We start from the raw sequence: 27,378 nt of genomic DNA, 5'->3' as shown, positions 1-27,378 counted from the left end.
AAACCACCAAATGTTCAAGACAGCAGGTGGTTATCTTCAGACTGTCCAAATTCTGTTATATCACGCTTCGCCCTCGTAATCAAACCACACCAACAGTGGGTAAAATCCAAAATTACCCACACCCAGCCGTGCGCTATTGCTATAATACAAGAACACTTGTCCTGCATGTAGTACACCTGAATTTTTTTTGTTGCCATCAAAAACGCATCTCAAACACCTATAACCTCAGCTCTTACCTTATTCCTGGCACTTGGTCCTGGAGGCTGTTCCCATGGTTACCTGCATGTTGACCTCCAGAGGCAGAAAATGGTAGAAGTTGCACACCATTACACAAGGTATTAGAAATCAAACGAGCTGTCCAAGACATAGCACTCTTTGGCATCTCAAGTGCCTTCTCTGTCTTCATATGCCAGTGGTCTTATGGGTCTTCTTAAGGAACAGCCTTCCTAAGTAATACTCGTAGGTATCTAATATCTTCAGCATCAACAATACTAAACAAGTTCTCCCAGTTTCTTCAGTTTTTTCCTCGATTACATCTATTACAGGGAATATTATTTTAAAGTAAAAATACACTTTGAATGCTTAACTGTATATGGGCATTTGATTTCCACACTCAAGGAGCCACAAGACTCCCAAAAAAATTTCACTAAAACCATACCAAACAGAACAGAAAATGTTTACCCCCCCTCCATGGGTCACTAACCTTTCAAGGATTCACAATTCCCAGAGCTCTGCTTATGCAAAGCTGCAGGCAAGTGGCCGAACAAGTCAGCCAGCCAGCTGCTGCCAGATTTTCATATGTAGATTAATTCTATTGCAACAGTGACCGAAATCAAAAACTTCTGAATGGTACTACCATTTCCTTCAGAAGGGAGAGGGGGTAGGTAGAAAGTACAATTGTGCACACTTACCATAAATGCAGACCATAAATGTAGATGTTTGAGTGTATTCACTGTTGCAGTCATTACATTTGGGTAATCTGCTGGCAGGTTGCCCTCAGTCGGCCTGAATATCAAAGTCTTGGGTCCTGCGTCAGTTGCTGTCTCCTCTTCAATGACGTCAGGTAGTCAGGGGCATAAAACAGGCAGCTGACACCATTTTCTTTAGTCTTTCTTGCCCCAAATGTCAGGTGCCCCCCCAAATGGGGAGGCAAAAAAAAATTTATATAAAAAACAAGAAGTTATGTACTCACCATAACATTCGATGTATGCAGTCCATCTCGCCTCACATTCTTACTTGCGGGCTCGGAGCAGAATATTGGCTCAGACTCTGCCAACTTTTCTACTAGCTCGAAGTCTCTCATTGGCTGGGCCAAGCAGGTATCCCATGCTGCACTGCTCCATAACCCCAGATCTAGTTTGCTGCGAACCCCACAATCACACCTCATGCATAACAGCCCAATAAGGTAGAACACTATCAAGGAGGGTAAGAAAAACAATCTACCATTGAAGGGTACTCTAGTACCAATCCTAACTTCCAGATCCTCCAGGAAGGGGGCAGGTGGGAGGATATGTAAGAATGTGAGGCGAGATGGACTACATACATCGAACGTTATGGTGAGTACATAACTTCTTAATGTTATGTAGTCCAATCTCGCCTACATTCTTACTCGTGGGACAGCATCTCCAGCACCTCTATACTGGGAGGCTCAAAGGAAGATACTCCTGAGGACTGTGGAACCAAAGGAAGCCCGGCCCCTAGAAGCCACGTCCAGTTTGTAATGAGTAATAAAAGTGTGTGGGGAAGCCCACGTGGCTGCAGCACAAATATCATCCAAAGATAGTCTGGTATGGTAGGCCATAGATGTGGAAACAGCCCTAGTAGAGTGAGCCTCGACAGGGAACAGTAGATTTTTTCCTGATGAAGAATAAAGGAAATACAATTCGAAATCCATCTGGAAATGGTAACCTTGGAAATAGAGGATCCTGCTCTATTTTCTGAAAAGGAAACAATTGGTCAGATTTTCTTAGGTGTTTGGTCCTGTGTAGATAGGATCGCAATTGTCTGTGCATATCCAGCTGATTAAATCTAAACCCTGCCTTGTTTGAAAATTGAGGGAAGAACACTGGCAGCTCAATAGACTGAGATGAATAGTAGATGTAACTTTGGGGAGAAAGGACGGATTAGGTCGAAGAGAAATTCTGTCCTTATGAAAAATCAAATACGGGGGGTTTATGGAGAGAGCTTGAATCTCCAACACCCGTCTAGCTGATGTGATGGCTATTGGGAAAACTGTTTTCCAGGACAAAAACTTTAACTCGCAGGTGGCAGCCGGCTCGAAAGGTGGGGAGGTAAGGGCTTGCAAAACAAAGTTTAGATCCCAGGGCATAATAGGTTCTGAAACAAGAAGCCGGAGTAATAAGGTGCCCTTTAGAAAGGCCTTACAGAGTTTATGGACCATAAGGGAAGGCTCATAGGAGGTATGAAAGCTTGAAATAGCCAACTGGACTTTAATGGCGGCAGGCACAGAGCCCTGCTGAAAGAGCATGGACAAAAACTCCAAAACAGCAGAAATTGGAGCTGTGTACAGGTCAATACCATGGGCATGAGCCCAAAGAGTATCTCTTCCATTTGCTGGGATAAATCTTCCTAGTCGAAAACTTATGAGGATGATAAAATGTGCACTACCTCAGGTGAAAAAAAGTCCGACTAACTACGGAAGTGGAGTAGCCAGGCAGTCAACCTGAGGGTGCGCAGGGAGGGGTATAACTGTCCCGACGTGTTAGTAGGTCTGGTACTGGGTCCAGAATCCAAGGAGTGTCCACAACGAATGGATGGAGAAAGGAGAACCAGACTTGGTGAGGCCAGTGTGGAGCAATTAGAATCATCTTACTTCCAAGGATAGGGCTTTCTGACTCACTCTTAGTAACAGAGGAAACGGAGGGAAAGCATAGAGCAGACCGGAGGGCCAATCGTGGACTAGAGCGTCCCTGGGTCATTCCCCCTGTGTGGGGGGTGGCGGGATGGGATCAGGGTGAAGTAGTTGCTGCATTTGGCATTGAGGGGATTGGCAAACAGATCGCAGCAAGGCTGACCCCACCTGCTGAATATCTCTTCCGCAACCAGAGGGTTCAGGGACCACTCGTAAGGCATGAGAATAGCTCTGCACAGCCCGTCTATCACATTGGCCTTCCCCGGAATGTGGGAAGCCACTAAGAACCGTTGGGAAGACACTGCCCACTGCCACACTCACATGGCCTCTGCACAGGGGGTTCCTCCCTGTTTGTTTAGATACCATACAACGGGCATGTTGTCCGAGTATCGCAATCGTCCCCAGAGGGAGAGAGCTCTGAAGTGCCCGCAATGCCAGTAACACCGCTATCATCTCTAGGACATTGATGTGCAGATGTACCTCATGATCTTGCCACGTGCCTTGGACCGGCCTACCAAGATAATGCTCCCCCACCCCATCTGAGAGGCGTCCGTGGTCACTGTGGCGACAGGTGACGGAGGAACAAACGGTTTCCACTCGTCCAGATTGGTGGAGCATAGCCACCAACCGAGATCCTGTTTTGCATCAGTCCGTGAGTAGGATCTGGTGGGAAAGGGGGAGTTTTTGAAAAGACCATTGGGCAAAGAGAAGCCATTGAAGAAGCTTCATGTGTAATCTCTCTAGCGGCACTAACAATGGTGGCTGCCATGGTGCCCAAAAGCTGAATAACCCATCTCGCTTGTACTTTCCTGAGGGGTAATAAAGCACGAATCTGATTCTGCAATACTCTGATCTTTTCGTGCGGCAAGAAGGCTTGCATTTGAACGGTGTCTAGCTCTGCGCCTATAAACGTGACACGCTGCAAGGGCAGCAAAGCAGATTTTTCCCAGTTCAATGTTATTCCAAGTCGTTGACAGAGGGTAATGGTACCGTCCCTGGCTTGGATGAGTAGATGCCTGGTGGGGGCTGTGAGTAGCCAGTCGTACAGATACGGAAAGACTTGGAATCCTTATTGTCTCAGGTGAGCTGTCACCACCGCCAAACACTTGAACACCCTGAGGGCTGTGGTGAGACCAAAGGGCAAGGCATGAAGCTGAAAATGACTGGCTCCCAGCCGGAAGCATAGGTGACTCCTGGATGCCCTGTCCATTTTGATATGATAGTAGGCATTCTTGAGGTTGATGGAGCACATCCATACTTTTTTCCAGCAACGGAAAAATGGACTGAAGGGTGACCATTCGGAACTTTGACTTTTGAATGTAGTGGTTTAAATCGGCTGAGATCTAGAATAGATCTCAGGTCCCCTGTCTTTTTCGGCACCAAAAGAGTCTTAAGTCCCTAATCTGATTTGGTCTGAGGGAACAGGTTGGATGACTCCCTTCTTTAGGGGCTTTGAAACCTCTAAGGCTGCGTGATCCCTTTGACTGGGTGGAACATCCGGGATTATTCTGACTGGAGGGGGAGTCAGACGAAAGGGGGATGGCATAACCTCTGGAAACTATTCGTAACACCCATCGATCCTGGGTGATGCTTTCCCAGGCTTCCGGGTATAATGATATGCAGCCACTGACTGGCTCTGGAGAAGCACAGTCGGGGAAACACATGAACAATGGTAGGAAGAACCGCAAAAGGAATCATGGTCTCCCGAGTTGCGGGGGCCTCCCTTGCCTCTAGGGCGGCGTCTTCCTGAATAACCTCCACCTCCTCTGCCTCTTGAGGGGGACTCACCTTGTGTGGCAGGGAAAAACTTCTGCGACTTCTTGAACCACATCTTCCCACCTCTCTGAGTCTTGGGGTAAGGCCTAGGGGGGGGGGGGGAACAGACCCCTACGGCAGACAGGATCTTTCCCTCTTGCTCGCATCTGGTGAGGGTGTCTTTCACTTTGGTATCAAAGAGCGAGGACTCAAAGGGAGTGTCAGTGAAAGAAGAAGATGGCCTCCACGAAATGACAGGCGCATCCAGGCTTGCCTCCTGAGGGCTACTCCCGTACTGGCTGCCCTACTCGCCCCCTCGGCTGCATAAGATACGAGCCTCATGGACTAGTTGACAATAGAATTGAAGGTAGACACCTGGGTGTTAACTGTGTGCGCTAACGCCTCAAGTACGTTACTCGCTAGAGTATCTCCTAACTCCTTGAGGAGATCTCTCTGGAGCAGAGTAAAATGACAAAGGTAGTTCAGTGACCGTAAGATGAAGGTCGCTGATGAAAGGGTACGCTTCCCGTACAGGTCCATGGTCCTAGACTGCTTGTTAGGAGGATGGGCGGAGGAAGAAGTCTCTGCTACTTCCTTCTGAGTGGCTGCCACCACCATGGCATCTACAGAAACCCCTTTGGACAGAAACTCTTTCCCCGGGGGAGCAGAAAGAAAATTATTGGGCCTTCTGGGTACAGGTTCCACCTAATCAGGATTCTCCCACACCCTTCGACAGATTAAATCCAAGAGCTTGAAGAGTGGAGACACCCAGGAGGCGGAGGGTTGAGCTCCAAAGGCCTTAAGGAATACAGACTCCTCCTCAGAGAGGGTTTTGGACGGCCAGTCGGCCCGGTCTCAAAATCTCCAGGATGTCGGAAAAAGACATCAGAGGACGACTTGGGGGACCCCTCCGACTCCTCGAGGTCGGTATCAGAAGTGAGAGACTCACCCTGGGAGTCTATGTGCATCCTCTTACACGTCTTTTCTTGGGGCCACAGACTGAGGGGCCCTCAAAGTTGGGGACCGCTCATGGGGGTATCCCCAGATGTTTGGGCTCTGCCATCTACGGATAGGGGGATGTCAGAGGCTCTAGCCGGGGTGGAAGGGGACAGAATGACCGATCCAGGTGATGTAACTGACGATTTCGCCAGTGCGCTCCGCATGGCCTCAAAGGCCAGTCCCCCAAATCAGAGGACCGACGGGTCTCCGAGGCCATGACCGGAGTCGCGGTCCCCCGAGCCGATACGCCGAGAGGGAGGCTCGGAACCGACAGGTGTCCCAAAGTATCCCCCTCGGGCCAGACTGAGGAAACCAGAGTGCCAAAGCCTGTCAAAGGAGCCGACGTCGGCACCGATAAACCCTTAAGGGGTATTGACGCTAGCGCAAGATCACTCGGAGCGGAGCACTCCGGCTCTGCAGACAAGGAAGTGCTCGGAGGAACCATCGATACAAGCATTGGGACAGGCTCCAGAGCAGACTGGGTCAGAGCCGGGGATAATTTAGCCAACACCGGTGACTGCAGGAGCCTCTGCACCACCCTATCAACATCCAAATCAGAAAAGCCTGGAGGATTTGGAGGACAGGGACGGAGATTGGGATCTCCTGTCAGGAGAGCCATGCCTAACACTGGGTGACCAGCTCCGAATGGGTTCCAGTAAAATAGGAGCCGAAGTCTATTCCAGTACTACAGATACCTCCTGCAGCCCCGAGGACAGAGGAGCCGAGGAGGTAGAGTCAAGTTTAGAAAGTTTATCCGGCGAAGAAATAGACGGAGCCGGAGATCTTTTCTTCGCCTTCGAAGCTTTAGACTTGGATTGAGAACTAGAAGCAGAGTCTAAAGACTCCTCCAACGAAGGTTTCATGAGTTCCTTCAATATTCATTTATTTTTTCTCTCCTGGAGCACCCTCGGACTGAAGGCATGACAGAAACTACAAGACTCTTGCAAATGAATTTCCCCTAGGCAATAAACACGTTACGGAATGTCCATCTGTGATAGACATCTTGTAACTACACTTGGAACATTTTTTAAAACCGGAAGGTTTATGTTCTTTCTGCTCCTTAGACATTTTGCACAATAAAACCAACTGAACAACCTAGCTAGAGAAAAACAGCAAAGGCGGGAAACACTCTACCATAGCAACCCAAGAACCTCCAAGTAAAACGGTTCCTTAAGACTCACACACTATCCACAACAAGGAAGAGCTAGTTTAGCCCCAGTAACCAACAAAAAACCTAAGCAAAAGCAATACACAGAATGGTGGACTAGGTCCTCTAACTCAAACGGGCCTAGCCCACCGGAATAGTTAGGGATACCAACAACACATAACAAGCAACAAGATGAAAATAGCTATTAAAATAGCTTTTGTGTTGAAAATTAGCAATTTTCTCAAGAGAAAATGAAAAAGAGAAGGTACTTAGCCACAGCTAAGCGAGACCACGTCCTAGCTACACGAGCGGCAAAAGAGATCTGGGGTTATGGAGCAGTGCAGCATGGGATACCCGCTTGGCCCAGCCAATATGAGACTTCGAGATAGTAGAAAGTGGCAGTCTCGGAGCCAATATTCGGCTCCGAACCCGCAAGCAAGAATGTAGGCGAGATTGGACTACATAACATCTATATATACATGCAATTGTCACAACATAAATTTTACCTTCATCTAAAAGCAAATACACCACAAAGGCTGTAGAATATAGTGAAGGAAAGAGAAGCTCTAGAATAAAGGGGGATGGCGGGTGGGTAACCCGGACTGCAACAATGAATACACTAACATCTACATTTACGGTAAGTGTACACAACTGTACTATGTTCTTCATGTTTCACTGCTGCAGTCATTACATTTGGGTAGAATCCCAAAGCTATGGATGGGAAGCTGGAACTAAATAGCATTAGGAGCAGCTATAAGGCCCTGCAGAACTGCAGTGGCAAAGCCTGCTTTGGACGTAACGAGAAGAGAGGCAAAAGATAATGCTTTGCAAAAGTATGAACGGAACTCCAAATAGCAGCTTCTAGAATGTCTTTGGTTGGCACCCCTCTGAGAAAAACTGCTGAGTTAGATGCAGCCCTGGTGGAATGTGACCTAATGCCCTTGGGCACCGGTTTACCATGATGCAAATATCAGAAACGAATGCAGTGGCGTATCTGCTTTGAAATAGCCTTTCCCTCTGATCCTGCAGCAAATGCCACCAGTAGCTGCTCAGACTGAGAGATTTGGTCCTGTTTAAGTAAAATCTTAGTGGTCTGTGTATGTCCAAGGAATGCAGAATCCACTCCCCTTGCTCTGCGGATTTGGGTAAAAAGTTGGCAGGTGAATAGTTTGGTTAAGAGCCACACTGGATACCACCTTAGGCATAAAGGAAGGATTGGTCCTGAGGGATAAGTGCTTGGTGATGGCACAGGGAAGTCATTGAGTCTGGGTAAAATATAATAAAAGGCTCCACAGCCATGAGGGCCTGTAGTTCTGAAACCCTTCTTGCTGAAATGATTGCCAGAAGGAAAGCTGTTTTCCAAGATAAAAACTTTATATCTGCAGTAGCAGCTGGTTCAAATGGAGGCAGGGTGAGCTTTTCCAACACAAAATTGAGGTCCCATGCAGGAATCTGCGATGATCTGGGATGCCTTCAATTTTTGGCCACTCTAAGATACTGTTTTAGCAGAGGATGAGAAAAGATGGGCGGCTCTGTGATGTAATGAGAGGCATGGATTTAATTGATGAAAAAGCTAGGCCCTTGTCAAGCATCTCAGTCAAGTATTGTAAAATCTGAGGAATATTTGGCTTTACTGTGTCAGTTCCTTGTGCTTGGTTCCAAGCGCAGAATTTATTCCATTTATTAGCATAAGATTTTCTAGTACTAGGCCTTCTGGCTTCCAAAATGACATTCATCACAGATTTACTGAGAGGCATTGTTTGAATAATTACATGATCAGCCATGCTGCCAGCTTTTTGAGTTTGGAGCGGATTGTGCAGAATCTGATCTGCTGAGACAGTAGAGGAGGCATTTGAGGCAAGTACCAAGGAGGGCATTGAGACATATTCCTTAGAATTGGGTACTAGAGCTGGCAAGGCCAGTGCGGAGCAATTAGAATAATGTTTGTTTTTTCCTGTCTGACCTTTAGTAAGACCTTGGGAAGAGGAGGAAAGGCGTAGACCGATAGGTTTTTCCAACTGAAGGATAGGGCATCCACTTTCCATACTTGTTTGTGTTACGTCCTTGTGCAGAATTTGTCCAGTTGATAATGCTGGGGAGAAGCAAATAGGTCTATATCTGGGCTCCCCCACTTCTCTTATGTTGAAGACTTGTGGATCCAGTTTACAGTTTTGAGGGTCCATAACATTTCTGCTTAGGTCGTCTGCCAGAGTATTTTGTTTTCCTGGCAGGAATTGAGCTTGAAGATGTACTTGTAAGTCAAGGCTGTGTCCCACAATGCCATGGCTAGTCTGCAAAGGAAGTAGGAATGTGTGCCCCCTGCTTGTTTATGTACCACATAACCATGGTGTTGTCCTCTTTATCAGTAGTTGTCCTGGATGAAGCAAGTCCTTGAAGGCTGTAAGGGCATTCCAAACAGCTAACATCTCTTTCTGGTTGATATGGGCTCCACATGCCCTGAATGCATCTCCCCACCAGGTGGGCCCCCGCAAGCATAGTCTGATACGTCTGTAGTTAGGGTTTGTTTGGCAGGGGGTAGAGTGAAAGCCCGTCCCATGTTCTGGTGACATGTCTCTGCCCACCAAAGAAACTCCTGCTGTAGGCAGGGAATGAGAGGAATCATTGTTTCCAGACTGACAAGGTTGACTCCATAAACTTTTAAGGTACCACTGTAGTATCCTCATATGCAGTCTTGCATATGGAATTAGTAGAATGCAGGGTGACATGAAGCCCAAAGCCTGCAGAATTTGTCTTGCAGATAAACTGGGTTTTTGTCGCCATCTGTTTGAAGTAAATGGTCAGTTGCCTTGGTTTCTCTGGCATAAGGTAAGCCATTTGGGCAGCTGTATTCAAGCTTGCACCCAGGAATGTAATCTTTTCAGAGGGTACCAGTTTTAATTTCTTTTCATTTAATGTGTACCCTAGGCATGTTAGAAGCCTTTTTACAAATGCCAGATGCTGAAGAAGAATGTCCTTGTTTTCTGCTTGAATGAGACAGTCGTCCAAGTATTGATAGATTTGTATGCTTGTCTGCAAAATGCAATTACTGGTGCCAGGCACTTTGTAAAGACCCTGGGCGTAGTAGATAAGCCAAAGGGCACTGCTGAGAATTGGTAATGCATAAAACCAGCCTTGAAGTGGAGGTATCTTCTGCACGATTCCCTTACTGGGATATGCAGGTATGCCTCTTAAGTCTAGAGTCACTAGCCAAGCATTCTTGCCCAGCATGGGCAGAAGCTGTTGCAAAGTCAGCATTTTGAATTTTGGGATGTCCAAGAATGTGTTCAAAATCGAAAAATCCAGTATTGGGCACCAAGCATGGCCTTTTCTGGGTACCAAGATCAGTCGAGTAAAACCCTTGTCCTTTTTCTAGTTCTGGTACTGGCTGAATAGCCCCCATATCCATGAGGGACGTAACTTGTTTCTGTGCCTCTGCCCATTGATTCTGTGGCAGATCCGGCCAACCGTTTGGGATTGGCAAGGCATGGAAATGAAATCTGTATCCCTGGGATACTATGTTTAATTCCCACTTGTCCTGGGTTATTAACTGCCAATTTTGAGCATGAAGTGCTAATTTTCCTCCCAAGGGGGCTGTCAAAAGATAAGTGCTTGGTGATGGCAGAGGGAAGTCATTGAGACTGCTTACTGTAGGGTTGTGCTTGGTGAAGGTAGAGGGAAGTCATTGAGACTGTTTACTGCAGGGTTGTGCTTAGTTTCCTCCAGATTTGGAGGTGGAGGCACCCCATTGCTTTGACCTGTAAGAGCCCTGTGATTGGTATCTAGAGCCTTTTGAGCGTCTGGATTTGCCCCGTGAAGCTCTGTCGGACACAGGAAAGGACCGATTTTTTGTAGGCCAGTGTCTACTGAACCTTGGTGGCTGCACTTGTAAGAAGTCTTACAGTTTGCATAGACCCTATTACCAAACAGAGTATCATGCTGTAAAGGTGCATCTAACAATTTAGCTTTAACATGATCAGGCAAGATTTTGCTCTGAGCCAGGCATGCCTTCTAATCACAGATCCAGTAACTGCGGCCCTGCAGGAGGCCTCCAAGGAATCAAAACCACATTGCAAAGTATGCTTTCCAACCTGTTCTGCTGCATGCAACAATTCCTGTAATTCTTTATTTTCCACACATTCAGAAATCAACATCATTTTCAGTTTCAATAATCCCATAACATGCTGTTGATATTTAAGCATATCAGGTATTTGCTTCCCACAAGTAATGCAATTAACAACTTTTTCTGACATTGGTCTGAGGCAAGAAAAAAGTTTCCCCGGCGGAGTACTTAGCTTTATTGAAGACTTCGGATCTGAAATTCGACTTCGAAAATCTCAGGAGTCGGCCGACCGGCACTTGCGAACTGCTTCGGGCACCGCGTGGCAAGAAAGACTGAAGAAAATGGCGCCGGATGCATCTTATATACCCCTGAAGCACTGACGTCAGGGAAGAAGTGACAGCATCCAATGCCGGACCAAGACTTTGGAACTCTGGCAGACTGCGGGACCGACGGCAGGATAACCAAAGTGTGATGACTGCAGCAGTGTAACACGATGAACATCTCCAGCTATACTCAGTCGCATATAGTCTACTCAGAGGCGATCTCTGCCTAACATACAAGGCCATGTCAAACCCAGATTTGTTGGACATGCTACACTTAAAGAAATCAAAATCCCTCCGAGCCACACGCTCCAGGGATCTTAACCTTGTCATCACAATGAAGACAACATCCTGGAGGGATAAGTTGCTGACCCAGACACTCCCCATACTCTGGAATAGGCTGCCCATACATGTCAAGCAGAGCACCTCAATGGACCTCTTCAAGAGGAACCTTGATTGAATGGGAGATGGGAAATTCACCCCGAGGATCGCATCAGTAGCCCTGCTAGACAGAAGCCCAGGAAAGTAAATATTTGTGGGAAGCAATGGCCAGGGAATCGCTATAGCTAGGCTTGTATAGGCCCTATGACCGATAGCCTAGTACCTATCTATGAACTTAAATCAAGTAAGGCTGGTGCTGTTCACTGTTGTAGACACCATTGTTTATCTAGGTTATGTTAAGGCTAAGCAGCAGATAGACTTGTCAGCGATACAATTTGTAGGGCTGTCCATAACCAGTGAAGAGCTCACCTGAAGAGGGTGTGCACATGCTAATGACGTCTGCATTGTGAAGGCCAGCCTTGAGAGGGTGATGCCCAAATGCCCTGAATTCCTACTTCTAAGCAAGTCATAATGTGCCAACCATCCTTAAACACTTAACATGTGCACTTTAAGAAATCTTGAGAAATTGGACTTTGGAAGAACCCAAATATTTCCAAAATTAAAAGCGGTCAACCACAAAAAATACTTTACATATCTCAACTTATGACAAACTTATGGACATGTCAACCAGAATACAAAATACATTAAAACTTGCACTCAAACTTCTAGAAAATATTGCCTGGAGAAAAATACAGGTCTCAAAGCCACTCAATGGCACAGACAGGGCATCTGTCTGCAGAACAAATTCAAAATGTGGTGTTAGTGCTGTGGGGGGGGGGGGGGTTGTTGAATGAAGATCCCAAACTGGGGGAGGCACAAGAGAAAACTAGATGCACAAGACCTCAGGTGGAGACAGACTCAGGAGACATCACATTAACACACCAGAGTAACAATGACTGCCTGACAGTCATACCTACTCCCCCCAGTTAAGAAGGATGACCATCTCAAGACAGACAGCACTCAGTTCTGCATTCACAAGTCCCCTTTGGGATCCCATACTCCATGGTCTTAACCATAAAGTCACAGATATGTCCTCTTCCAAACAGGTTACAGATCCCGCTCATCAGACAGTCATGTCTGTTGCACGCAGAGCTGGGCAACCAGGGATCAGAAGTACAGCTAGTATCTGTATGGAGTCAGGAAGGAAGAATAAAACAAAAATACATCTCTCCTATATACAGGGTTGTCACCGGACTTCATATGCTCATGGGAATGTAGTAGCATGTCTTAATACAACAAGTCTTACCACTCTATCTTGCAATATCTTTGTTGGACACGGCAGTGGGTGGAATACAAATTTTTCTTCCTCTTGCTTCTTTGGCTCCCTTTGCTGAATTCTTTTCTCGATCTCCAGGTTGAAGCCAACTGGCTGTGTAGGTTCTTTAACAGGTGGCTTCTTGGGCAGGAGTGGTCCTCCCTCCAAAATTCTAGTATCAAGTTCCTGGGCTTTGAATTTGTACCTGGAGAATAAAAAAAGCTTAAACACCCAATTTTCAAAACAAAATCACAACTACAGTCTGCAAGCACAAAATTCAACATGGTATCTATGGCAACTGCCATAATCAGTCCTGTTAAGTGGAACCCAACCAAAAAAATATACATAACGAAAAACCAAAGTAGGCATTTCAAATGCAGCCTGGGACAATTCAAGCATTCAATTCATGCACCTCAAGCATTAAACTAGGTGGCTACGGGAAGGAAAATGAAATCTAAATGCTTACCATAATGCTATATCCATGTTGTCCTCTGTCAGTCTTAACTGTTGGGTTGATATGAAAGTTTGAGGACCTCTGCTGCACTTCCAAGATGTCTCCAAAGGATGCATTTTCCAGGAAAGATCTTGGGGAAGCCTTCCCTTTCTTGAACTCTGTATTCTTATTGAGAGACTCTCAAGGTAAGTCTAAATGCCTCTCTGCACAAATGCTTCCCATGTTCTTCCATAGTCAGAGGGTCCAGGGAAGCCTCAAATTTGAAGGAGAACTTGCCACGAGCCTTATTGAGGTCTAAAGAAAAGTACAGTTGTGTACACTTACCATAAATGTAGATGTTAGAGTGTATTCACAGTTGCAGTCATCACACTTAGGTTATCGGCCTGCAGGTAGCCCTCAGTCGGCCCGAATACCAGTGTCTTGGGATTTCTACGTCAGATGCTGTCACCTCTTCCATGAGGACAGGTCATCAGGGGTATACAATATGCAGCAGACACCATTACAGTTTTTCTTGCCCTACTAGGAAGCAATTACATGATGTGGAACACCTCCAGTAAAAAAGGAAATACCATAGCCATAAGATATGGCCAAAAAGAGGATAGGTAGAAAGCATAGAAGAGTCAGGGGCTGGAGGAAGAGTAACCAGGACTGCAACAGTGATACACTCATCTACATTTATGGTAAGTGTACACAACAGTACTATGTTCTTGGTGTTTCACTGTTGCAGTCATCACACTTGGGTTGATTCCCAAAGCTGAGGAAGGGTGGAGGCAGTCGAGTAATAGTAGGGCTGGCTAGCAGGCCTTGTAAGACTGCTGTGGCAAATCCATCTCTGGATTTAGAAAAAAAAACAGGTAAGTCATAATGCTTGAAGGGGTGTACAGAACTCCAGGTTGCAGCTTCCAGGATGTCCCTGGTAGGGACTCCCTTGAGATGCTGTAGAGGTTGAGGTAGCCCTAGTGGAATGAGTTCTGATCCCTTGCAGGGTAGGTTTTCCATTAATAGATGCAGTGTGCTATCCATTTGGAAATGGTTTGCTTTGAAATGGCCTTGTCCTCTGCCCCTGTAGCAAAACTGACTAGCAGCTGGTCAGATTTTCTGAAAGGCTTGGTCCCGTCACGGTAGAACCTGAGTTGTTTGTGTACGTCCAAAGAGTGCAGGATCCTTTCCCCTTTATTCTGAAGATTAGGGAAAAAGGTTAGTAAATGGATGGATTGGTTTAGCGCCACACTGGATACCACCTTGGGCATAAAAGATGGGTTAGTCCTGAGGGAAACCTTGTCAGCATGGAAAATAATGAAGGGTTCTACAGCCATTAGTGCCTGTAACTCAGACTCTCTTCTTGCTGAAGTCATGGCTAGAAGTAAGGCTGTTTTCCAAGACAGGAATTTTAACTGCGCTGTAGCAGCAGGCTCAAAAGGGGGAAGCGTGAGCTTCTCTAGTACAAAGTTAAGGTCCCAGGCAGGGGTGGGAGCTCTCCTAAGGAGTCTTAAATTGTTAGCTCCTCTCAAGAACTGCTTGACCAGAGGGTGAGAAAAGAGAGGTGGCTCAGTATTATAATGAGCTGAGATGGCCGAGGCATGAATCTTAATAGAAGAGAAGGATAGGCCTTTGTGGAGCAGCTCTTCTAGGTAATCTAGGATTTGAGGTTAGATGGGCACAGCTGTGTCCTTTCCTTGAGACTGGCTCCAAGAACAGTATTTTTTTCCATTTTTTTGAATAGGATTTCCTAGTAGTAGGCTGCCTGGCCTCAAGGATGACGTCCAGGACCTGTTTGCTGAGGGTTGCTGGTGGTGCATTCAGGGAATAAGCCAGGCTGCAAGGTTCAGGGTTTGCAGCTGAGGATGCAAAATCTGTCCCTCCTGCTGGGACAGCAGGGAGCGAGTCTGATGTAGGTGCCAGGGTGGCACTGCTGCCAGACTGCATAGGAGTGGGTACCAGTGCTGGCAGGGCCAGTCCGGTGCAATAAGGATTGTCCATGGTTTGTCCTGTTTGATCTTTAGCACTTTTGAGAGGAGGGGCAGAGGGGGAAGGCATAAATTGAGAGGTTTTCCCATGTAAAGGGTAGGGCATCCACTTTCCATGCTTGGTTGTGGGGATTTCTGGTGCAAAATTTGCTCAATTGATGGTTTTGGGGGGAGGCAAAGAGGACCACTTCTGTTGTCTCCCCACCTGTGGGTTAGAAGTTTGAATGAGTTGGGTTCCAGTTTCCACTCGTGTAGGTCCGGTAGATTTCTGCTCAAGTCTGCCAGTGAATTTCGTTTGTCTGGCAGGAATTGAGCTTGCAGGTGCACCTGGTTGCTCAAGGCTGTGTTCCACAGGGCCATTACTAACCTACAGAGGGTGTAAGAATGAGTTCCACCCTGCTTATGTACCACATAACAGTGCTGCTGTATGTCTTTATTAAGAGTTGTCATGGAAGGATAAGGCATTCTGTACAGCTAATATTTATTTTTGATCGATATGTAGGTGAAATTTGTCCTGGGCTCCATTTGCCTTGAATGCATTTGCCAGCCATGTGAGGCCCCCCATGCATAGTCTGATGCGTCTGTTGTCAGGGTTTGAGCAGCAAGGGGTTGAGTGAAAGGAAGTCCCCCATTGTGGTTGCAAGCCTCTGTCCACCAAAGGAACACTGCCCTTAGACAAGGAATGATCAGGAATAATCGTTTCAAGGTCCTGAGAATGTTGGCACCATAGGCTTTTTAGATACCACTGGAGTTTTCTCATATGCATTCTTGCATATGGAATTAGTAGAATGCATGAGGCCATAAACCCTAGGGCCTGCAGTATTTTTCTTGCAGATAGCTGGGTTCTGGTGGCAATTAGTTTGAAGTAGTTTGTCAAATAAACCTGCTTTTCAGGAGTAAGGAATGCCATCTTGGAAGTTGTGTTAAAGCTTGCTCCCAGGAATACAATCATTTGGCTGGGCACCAGATGGGATTTCTTTTCGTTGGTGTACCCCACAGAAGTTAGAAGTCTCTCTACAACTGCCGGGTGCTGAAGTAGCAATTCCTGACTGTCCGCCTGAAATCAGGCAATCGTCCAAGTACGGATAAATTTGAATTTTTCCATGCCTGCAGTAGGCAGGCTGGATTCGGGCACTTTGTAAATACCCTGAGCGCAGTAGATAAGCCAAAGGGAAGTGCAGAGAACTGATAGTGCATAGAGCCTGCCCTAAAACACAGATATTTCCTGCAAGATTCCCTTATGGAGATGTGCAGGTAAGCTTTTTTTTAGGTCTAGGGTGACTAGCCAGGAGTCCTTGGCTAGCACAGGAAGCAGCTGCTGAAGTGTAAGCATTTTGAATTTTGGGACCACCAGGAAGGTGTTGAGAATGGACAGGTCCAGGATAGGGCGCCAAGAGCCCTCTTTTCCTGGTCACCAGGAACAGTCTGGGGTAGAAACCCTGTCCTCTTTGCTCTATTGGACAGGTTGAATAGTCCTGATACTGAGAAGAGAAAGTACTTGCTTTTGAGCCTCTTCCCAGTGGTTTGGAGGAAGGTCTGGCAACCCGCTTGGGGTTGGCAGGGAGTGGAAGTAGAATCTGTATCCCTGGGATACAATGTTTAGGACCCATCGGCCCTGGATAATGGACATCCAGTTTTTTGCATGCAGGGCAAGCTTTCCTCCTACGGGTGCAAGTACTTTGGTATGGCTGGGAAGGATGATAGACAAGGTATTGTGAATTTTTGCATAAGGGGTGGGCTTACCACTCGCTGCTTTTGAGAGGGGAGCACTCCACTGTTAAGATCTGTGTACCCTGAGACTGTAGCCTTGCTGGTCTTTTGGCCCTGGGATCGGGCTGAGAAAACCTAGTAGGGACTGGAAATGACCAGTTTTTTGAAGGCCAATGCCTACTGAATCTAGGTGGATGTACCTATAAGAAATCTAACAATTTGCATAGATTAAGCTTTTTCCTCCATCTTTTTAACAACCTCTTCTGCAAATTTTCCTGGTTTAATGGAGCATCTAGTAATTTTGCTTTGACATGGTCTGGCAAGATTTGTTCCTTCAGCCAGGCATGCCTTCTCAGTACAGACCCAGTGACAGCAGCCCTGCAAGAGGCTTCTAAGGCATCAAAACCATGCTGCAAAGTAGGTTTACTGACTTGGCCTGCAGAATGAATTAACTCTTGTAAATCTTTAATTTTCTGCAAAATCTGGAAGCAACCACATTTTTTAATTACTTCCATAATATGCTGCTGGTACTTCAACATGTGAAACTGACAATTTAAAGCACTGATGGCAAGAGTTGCAGAGGTATATACCTTTTTGACCCATCTGTCCAATGCCCTTGAATCCCTGTCCGAAGAGGTAGGATTTTTGGCTGTAGTAGCCTTAATACCTTTAGGTCCCTGGGAAATGGTCTCCGGATCCACAGTGGGATTCTTGGAGAGAAATTTGTGAGAGCCAGGTACCCGGTAGAACCGATCAGGCTTTCTAGGAGGTGCTGGTAAAGTATCAGGAGTAAGACCGGATTCCATGAAAACATAATCTACAATATCTAGAACAGGGAGTACAGCTAGAGGCCTGAGCAGAGGCAAGTCTAAAAATTCTGAGTCTCTTTTTGGACTGTGGGTAGCCCTGGCTTTCCCAGCGGAAATGCTCTCAAGGTATGCAATGTTTCACCAAAAGAAAGGTCCTATGGAGGGGAGGTGGAGGGAATGGAATCCTCGGAATCTGAATCCTCAGAGGTAGAAAAGGGTATGTCCTGGTAATCAGAGTCATCGGACTCATGGTCTGTTGAATCAAAAGGGAAATCAATTCTTTGTCTTTTAGAGGGGGAAGGATGGCTTCCCCTAATTAGAGTTATAAGGTCTTCAGCCATTCTAAGCATTTGTTTCGGTGGCATGGGAGCTTGAGCATGCGCTTTGGTTGTCTGTTTTCTAGGTGTAGTGCGAACTCTGGCCCTGAGAAACTGTCGTTTTAGTCTGAAACGAAGTAGTCTATTTAATACGAACATCGGAAGGTTGGAATACACCCTCAGAAGCCGGTGCCTGCACAGCAGCTCCGGACCCATCCAAGGTAGAGGCACAGCCGCAGGTTCCATAATCTAAGAAGCATCTCGTGGCATACTGGACTCCGAATGGGTCTCAGCAGAGACCTGCGAATCTGTAGAAGTGGGTATCAGGGGCTACGAAGGCACCTCACTGAATACCGGTTGACTGGAGACTAGCTTAAAGGAAGCGTCGACGGCAGTTTTGGACCTATGCAGCCTATCTTTATACTTACTTTTTTTTCGGAAGATCGGTAGTCGGATGGCTTGCCGAAGCCATTTCAGAATACGGAGAATGAGTGAAAGAATTTAGCAAAAAAGATAACCCGACGACGAATAGTTTGAGCGTTAAACACTGCACAAAACCAACAGAAAGGGACGCAGTGGTCTGGGCCTAAACGTGATGCAGTAAGAATTAAAATCTCCACAGGCAAGACAATTGTTAATTTTCTAAAATCTGTTAGAGCAAGAAAAAAGAATCCCCAATGGGGTACTTAACTTTAGAAGACTTCAGGTTTGAAACTCGAAAAACAAAAATTTTGGGTAGCAGCCGACCAGCACTTGCTAACTGGTCGGGCTCCCGCACGGCAAGAAAATCGGCTGCATGTTTTATACCCCCTGACGTCATGGAAGAGGTGACCGCATCTGACTCAAATCCCAAGACTCTGATATTCGGGCCAACTGAGGGCTATCTGCAAGCAGATAACCCAAGTGTGATGACTGCAACAGTGAAACATGCTGGCTGTCCCTGAGAAACAGGATGAGGTGGAGGAGAAACTGCAGAGATCAGAGGGGGACTGAACATATCAGAGTATGGACGGGATACTTCTCTTGAAGTAGAGAAAACTTTTTGTAAAACCTCAGAGGTCCCAAGGGACTTCACTTGGGATCAGAACCAGACAATGCCATAGAGCCTAAACCCAGTTAGTCTCCAAAGCTGGCACCGGTGACAAGTGATCCAGTGCTAAGAGGAAGGGACTGATCTGAATGTCTCCTTGATCCAGACCCTCATGCACCAATGCCCATATTTCAGCTCTGTGACCCGCAAAATCAGACACTGAGTGGGTAAGGGACACTGAGTCGAAGACTGCCAGACTTCGCTCCGATAAAGGTATCCCACGGGGGTGGCACTGCTCCAGGACCACCATAGTCATAGGTCAGAATGGAGAAGGCGAAACCAGATTAAATGTGGCAGGGGTCAGTCCCGGCACTCTAGGTGCACGGCAGCAGACCCCCCCCCCATCAAATCTGGGTCTTCAAGAACTTCCAAACCATCCCAATAGTTCGTGCGGAGAAAAGAAAAATCAAATTAATAAGTAGAGGATGCCTCCTCATCCATTCATGAGGGAGTAGGAGTCATCCCATTACAGATGTACCATCTAATGAAGGCCCTACACTCTAGAATCCAGAGCCATAAAGGTTTCCCAAGAATGTACCAAGCTAACCAGAAAACCCAAGAGCAGCAGTGCATCAGAACTAGGACCAGTCGAGTATACGATTGGTGCCTTAAGACAAACATGGGAGTTGCAGAACACATGTGGATGGGGGACAAGGTATATCCACTTAAAGAATCTTTTACACAGAGAATTATGGCAATGATTTTCATGCTTTTGATAGTCTCCAAGTTAACACTGCATACTCAGGAACAGGCCTATACAGAGCAGGAAACAAAAAGTTGAGAAATATGAGCACCTGCTTTGATGAAAGACGGACTAACAGGGCCTTTCCAACACTGAAAATTTAAGCCACAATACTTCACATTGAACTACAAAGGAAAAAATATGCAACTGTCACAGTAATAGTGTCAAAACAAATCAGTTTTCCAATTAAGCATGTTAAAAATAAGTGTGACCAAGATATTTACTTTCACTGGCAACCCAAGTCCTTGGGTGAGGGGCAAAGAACACACCAGAGCTAGATCGTCCACCCCAGCAAGAGTTTTGATGTCCCAGAGAAGGTGTGAACTGATGTCCACATGGCAGCCTCTAACTTGAGTACCTACTTCATTTTAAGAATGCCACGGTATTTTTCAGTGCTTGTGATACTAAGAGCTCTAACTGGGCCTACCAGGGGACCTAATTTGTAAAGAGTAAATACTGGACACAATCAGAAAAAACATTAAAAAAAACAGTTAGCTTAAATACAGTCTTCCACTTTTAAACAAAAAAACTGGTTAGCTTTTCTGGCCTGATTCTATGAGGTTGGTTTCTTAGCTGTATTACTGAGCAGGCCCACTATGCACCTATCCCTTAAGGGCAATAGGATTAAGACTTTCAGTCTGAGATACCGTTATCTTCAGGTTGAGGTGTACCCTTTACTCCCAGTGAAGAGATCCACCATTACAATACTCTCCCCTGAACATTTCTATGAAAGGAAAATGCTGCCAAGGCCAGAAGGGTACAGTCACAGCATCTTGGCCTTTGCTTCCTTACCTTCTGGATGACTCTGGGGAGCAGAAGCAAGTATTACAAAGAGAAGCTTCTCCTGGAGAAAGCATCCATTGCCCAAAACTTTTTGCAGCATGCTTAAGAAGAACTTTATCTACTGTGTATTATGTGCTAATACAAACGGGTTTATCTGTAGAATGCAGCAAAGGTGTGAAATATGAAAGCTATCCCTATGGCACAACCATTCGTATGGATCTGCTTTCAACCTCCTGATCTTATCCACCACATTCTGATGACAGTATGTAAACTGCCTTTTAAATTCACACTGGACTGCAACACGGCCAGTTTCGAAGTACTCACGGATAACTTGCAAAAGGTGCAACATGCCCTTGCTGGCATATCATGACAGTATTATTCCCATTACTACATGAAGAACATAGAGACACTCAGCCCATAGCTGTCTGAAAGCCTGAACAAGATCTGTCACCTTTCTTTTCCACTGCATTACATAGTCCTTGCACTTTGGATTTCTGTGTGAATGTTCCAAAACCTACTTCTGAAGCATCTGTTGTCAGTCTAGTTGAGGAGGAATTAAAGAATAAAAGGGATCCTCCACATTATTTCACTTGCTTGAACCACTGTTCTAATTCCTTGGATATTTAGAATACTGCATAATTTCCAGGAACACTGTGTTGGTTCAAGGTAGATATGAGGTGCAACTGCAAAGGATTCTCATATGAAATGCACTGTAGGGTATCTGCTGCCCTACATGTATCCATGAGTTTGTTATCTAATGAAAGTACATTAGACATGAAATGGAGAGTAGACAGCAGAGAAAAAAAATTATGCACCCACCATAATGTTCCACCAGAATGGTTGCATTTCATTCGTCCAACTTGCAGGAATATGATCAGGGACAGATCAGACGCATTTTCCAGCATTGGTCAGAGCTCCAAGCTCCTCCCCTACCCCATTAAGCCAGTCTCCCTCCTCCCCTCAGATTGAATTTACCGCCTACTATAGCACCCCAACCTAACCAAAGGCCTTACACCTTGGAAATAGTACCCCGAGAAAACCAAAGGAAAGAAAGAGGTTTGCCAAAGTAATGGCTATGTCTCTTCTGTCCAGTCTACCACACACCTCACACAAGGTAGGGGGAAGGGAGGGACAGCTGAAGACAAATTAAAAGCAACTCAGATGGAACATTATGATGAGTACACAACTTTATCTCAAGTTGTTTACATATGCTCATCAACCTGTTGGAGAGTCACCACCTACCAAAAAATCCTGGGAGGTCCTCATGGAAGGATATTCTGGAGTACAGCAGAGTCAAAGGATGCCCTGCCTCTGGACAAGAGAACGAACTTAAAGTGTAAGATAAACATGTGGGAAGATGCCCACATAGCTGCAGAGCAAATATCATCCAAAGAGACTAGAACAAAAGGCTGACGAAGTAGTCACAGACCTAGTAGAATGTGCCTTGACCTGACTCGATGGAGACGTCCTTTGGCTGTGAATGCCAGAGCTATGCACTGAGATCCAAAGAGGAATGGCCACCCTAGACACAGGTTTCTCAAAAAAGGGCATGGAGAAGGAAACAAAGTTGATCAGGCTTACGAAAGGACTTTGTTCTATGCAAATAAACACAATGGTCTATGAACATCCACCAAGTGGCATTGCAGGCGTCATTTTTATGGCCCACGTACCTGCTGCCACATCAGACGTACCTAGAGGGACTGAATCTTTGGAAACCTGGCTGAACAAACTGGAGAGAAGGGTAAACCCATAGGTAGAATACTGCAAAATTGGAATAAGACATCAGCAGATAGAGTAAGGACCACTGAACGGCTAGAGTCCACTGGAGAACCCTCATGTGTAGCTGAGCCATGGGAAAAAGGGTGACAGTGGCCGCCATGGACCCCAACGCTAGAAGAACAGACTCCACCAAGGGAGAATGGGCTTGAATACCCAAAACATGATGTTTGAGGAATTGAAGTCGGTCTGGAATTAGAAAAATCTTGGTATGAATGGTGTTTGAACGAGCACCAATAAAATCCAGAACTTGAACCAGGTCCAGCAGGGACTTGAAATTCATGGTGATGTCCAACTGGGAAGCAGTCTGGGGAAGGAGATCCCTAGCTTGGCAGAGTCAATGTCTGGAGGGAGCAGAAAGGAGCCAATCATCCAGGTAGGGGTAGACCTGGAGCCCCTGCAACCGCAGGCAAATTGCTACCACCGCCTTCACTTTGGTGAACACGCTGGGGACAGTGGTGAGACCAAAGGGTAGTGCTATGAACTGATTGGCCCCCAGCCAGAAACAGAGGAAAGTACAGTTGTGTACACTTACCATAAATATAGATGTTAGAGTGTATTCACTGTTCCAGTCATTACATTTGGGTAATCTGCTGGCAGGTTGCCTCAGTTGGCCTGAATTTCAAAGACTTGGGTCCTGCGTCAGTTGCTGTCTTCGCTTCCATGACGTCAGGGTATAAAACATGACGCAGACGCAATTTACTTTAGTTTTTCTTGCCTCCAAAAAGGTAGCAATATTACACACACACGATATGTATATATATATATATATATATATATATATATATATATATATATATATATATATATATACACATACACATATGTATATATATATATATATATATATATATATATATATATATATATATATATATATATATATATATATGCGCATCAATATAAACATTACCTTCATTTACAAGCAAATACACCACATAGGCTGAAGATAGAGAAAAAAAGATAAACTTTAGAATGACAGGGGGATGGTGGGAGGGTAACCTAGACGGCAACAGTGAATAAACTCGAACATATACATTTATGGTAAGTGTACACAACTGTACTATGTTCCTCATGTTTCACTGTTGCAGTCATTACATTTGGGTAGAATCCCAAAGCTATGGTTGGGAGGCTGGAGCTAAACAGCATTAGGTGCGGCTATAAGGCCCTGCAGCACTGCAGTGTCAAAGCCTGCCCTGGACTTAATGCTTTGTAAAGGTGTGAACAGAACTCCAAGTAGCAGCCTCTAGAATGTCTTTAGTTGGTACTCCTCTGAGAAAGGCTGCCGAAGTAGCTGCAGCTCTGGTGGAATGAGACCTAATGCCCTTGGGCACAGGTTTACCATGGTGTAAGTAGCAGAAACGGATGCAGTGGCTTATCCACTTTGAAACTGTCTGCTTTGAAATAGCCTGGGTAAAATATGATAAAAGGGTCTAAAGCCATGAGGGCCTGTAGCTCTGAAACTCTTCTTGCTGAAGTAATTGCTAGTAGCAGAGCAGTCTTCCATGATAAGAACTTTATATGCGCGGTAGCAGCTGGTTTTAATGGAGGCAGGGTGAGCTTTTCCAACACATAACTGAGGTCCCATGCAGGTAATGGCGATCTTCTAGGAGGCCTTAAATTTTTGGCTCCTTTAAGATACTGTTTTATTAAAGGATGAGAAAAGATTGGTGGCTCTGTATTGTAATGAGCCAAAATGGCAGAGGCATGGATTTTGATTGATGAGAAAGATAGGTCTTTGTCAAACATCTCAGTCAAGTATTGTAATATCTGAGGAATATGTGGTTCTGATGTACCCTTGCACTTGATTCCAAGCACAGAATCTCTTCCATTTGTCAGCATAAGATTTTCTAGTAATAGGCCTTCTGGCTTCCAAAATTACATCCATCACAGCTTTACTGAGAGGTGTCATTTGTACGATTACATGATTAGCCATGCTGCCAGGTTCTGAGTCTGTAGTTGATTGTGCAGGATCTGATTGTTTTGCTGGACAGTAGTTGTGGTCTTTGAGGCAAGGTCCAAGCTGGGTATTGAGAGAAGTTCCTTAGGATTGGGTACCAGTATTGGTGGGGCCAGTAAGGGGCAACTAATATCTTTGGCTTCTCTTGTCCGACTTTTAGGAGGACCTTTGGTAGAAGAGGCAGAGGAGGAAAGGCATAAACTGATAAGTTTTTCCAACTGAAGGATAGTGTCCACTTTCCATGCTTGTTTGTGATAAGTACTTGTGCAGAATCTTTTCAATTCATAATTTTGAGGAGAGGCTAATAGATCTATGTCTGGGCTCCCCCATTTCATTGTTATCATGCTAAAGACTTGTGGATTTAGTTTCCACTCGTGAGGATAAGGTTTCTGCTTAAATCGTCTGCCAGAGTACTTTGTTTTCCTGGCAGGAATTGAACTTGAAGATGTATTTGGTAAGTCAAAGCTGTGTCCCACAGTACCATGGCTAATCTGCAAAGGGGGTATGAGTGTGTGCCCCCTTGCTTGTTTATATACCATGACTGTGGTGTTGTCCGCCTTTATCAGTAGTTGCCCTGGATGAAGTAAGTCCTTGAAGGCTGTTAGGGCATTCTGAACAGCTAGCATCTCTTTCTGGTTGATATGTAGATCCATTTGTATTGGTGCCCATATGCCCTGAATGCATCTTCCTGCCATGTGGGCCCTCAAGGCATAATCTGATGCATCTGATGTTAAGGTTTGGCTGGCAGGGGGGACAGTGAAGGGCCGTCCCATGTTTTGGTGACAGGCCTTTGCCCACCATAGAAACTCCTGTTGCAGGCAGGGAATGCGAGAAATCATCATTTCCAAACTGTGTGAATGTTGACTCCATAAACTTTTTAGGTACCATTGAAGTTTCCTCATATGCAGTCTTGCATATGGAATTATTAGGATGCCATGAAGCTCAAAGCCTGCAGAATTTGTCTTGCAGAAGACTGTGCTTTTGTTGCCATCAGTCTGAAGTAAGTAGTCAGTTGCCTTTGTCTGGCATGAGGTAAGCCATCTGGGCCAGTTGGATTCAGGCTTGCACCCAGGAATTTTATCTTTTGAGAGGGTACCAGTTGTGATTTTTCGTTTGTGTACCCTAGGCATGTTAAAAGCCTTTTCACAAACGCCAGTTGTTGAAGTGTCCTTGTTCTCTGCTTGAATGAGACAGTCGTCCAAGTAAGGATACATTTGTATACTTCTTTGTCTGCAAAATGCAATTACTGGTGCCAGGTACTTTGTAAAGACCCTGGCGCAGTAGATAAGCCAAAGGGCAGTGCAGAGAATTGGTAATGCATTCAGCCTGCTATGAATCGGAGGCATCTTCTGCAAGATTGTCTGATTGGGACATGTAGGTATGCCTCCTTGAGGTCCAAAGTAACTAGCCAAGCCTTCTTGCCCAGCATGGGTAGAAGTTGCTGCAGTGTCAACATTTTGAATTTTGGAACATCCAGGAAAGTATTTAGAATTGACAGGTCCAGTATTGGTCTTCAGGATTTGTCCTTTCTGGGTACCAAGAAAAGTCTTGAGTAAAATCCTTGTCCCTGTTTTTGCTGTGGTACTTTTTGAATAGCTCTCATGTCCATGAGAGCGGAAATTTGATTTTGTGGCAGGTCTGGCATACCTTTTGACCTTGGAAGGGTGTGAAAGTGGAACCTGTAACCCTGAGAAACAATATTCAGCACCCATTTGTCCCGGGTGATCATGTGCCAATTTTGTGAGAGAAGTGCTAGCTTCCCCCCTAAGGGTGCTGCCAAAAGGTAAGTGCTTGGCATTTGTAGAGGGAAGTCATTGGGACTGTTTCCTTTAAGGTTATGATTTGTCTTCTCTGCCTTTGGGGGCTGAAACACCCCATTGTTTAGGTCTGTATGAGCCTTGGGGCTGAGACCTGCCTCTTGGGCGTCTGTATCTGCCTCTTTGTGGCCTGTCTGACACTGGAAAGGATCAATTTTTAGTAGGCCAGTTTCTGCTAAATCTAGGTGGCTGAACCTGTAAGAAATCCTTTACTGTCTGCATAGATTTTGCTTTATCCTCCATTTTCTTTAACACCTCTTCTGCCTTAACACCAAAGTATCATGCTGTAGTGGAGCATCCAATAATTTTGCTTTAACATGATCAGGTAAACTTTGTTCATTTAACCAAGCATGCCTTCGAATGACAGAACCTGTAACTGCGGCTCTGCAAGAAGCCTCTAATGAATCAAAACCACATTACAGAGTATGCTTTGACACTTGTTCAGCTGCATGCAATAAATCCTGCATTTCCTTATTGTCAGGACATTCTGAGCTCGTAAGCATTTTCTGTTTTAGCAAAGACATTAGGTATTGTTGATATTTAAGGATGTGAAACTGGCAGTTTAAAGCTCTTACAGCTAAAGTAGCAGAACTGTAAACTTCTTTCCCCCGCCTATCCAGTGCTCTAGAATCCCTATCAGAGGGAACAGGGTTTTTTGCAGTGGAAGCCTTGACTCCTTTGGGACCCAGAGAAATTGTTTCTGGGTCAACAGCAGAGTTTTTATAAAGAAATTTATGAGAGTCTGGGACCTGTAGTACCTATCTGGCTTGACTGGCGCAGAGGGTAAAGAATCGGGAGACAAACTGGATTCAGAAAAAACATCAATATCTAGCACAGGGGGGATAGCAAGGGGCCTGTGCGGAGGCAATAAAAAAAAGTCTCTGAGCCTTTTCTTGGATTCTGAATAATCCTGGCTCTCCCAATGGAAATGCTCCCTCATGGTGTGCAAGGTTTCCCCAAAAGAGTAATCCTCAGGAGGAGAGGCTGAAGGGATAGATTCTTCAGCATCAGAGTCCTCATAGGGAGGAAGAGAATATCCCTGTTCTGAAGAGGAATCGGAGGAAATAGAAACCTGGTCAGAGGAGTCATAATCAGTGTCTTGCCTAAGCCTTTTATCAGGAGGGGGATGGGAACCCCTGATCAAAGTAATGAGGTCTTCATGGA

General features: G+C 45.6%; 1 protein-coding gene across 1 annotated transcript in view; it reads right to left on the bottom strand.

Moving 5' to 3' along the window:
* The window catches only part of TPX2 (TPX2 microtubule nucleation factor), a gene marked incomplete in the record, with an annotated part of 1,896,622 nt that overhangs the window by 400,441 nt on the left and 1,468,803 nt on the right, over positions 1-27,378 (bottom strand). The window contains 1 exon segment of the mRNA XM_044089016.1: positions 12,781-12,994. Within this exon segment, the coding sequence (XP_043944951.1) occupies positions 12,781-12,994 (214 nt within the window).

This window comes from Protopterus annectens, chromosome 12.part0 (assembly GCF_019279795.1).
Source record: "Protopterus annectens isolate FY-2018-M chromosome 12.part0, PAN1.0, whole genome shotgun sequence".
Taxonomy (NCBI): Eukaryota; Metazoa; Chordata; order Ceratodontiformes; family Protopteridae; genus Protopterus; species Protopterus annectens.
The sequence above is the reverse complement of the archived record's forward strand: the minus strand, read 5'-3'. Positions and strand labels throughout refer to the sequence as shown.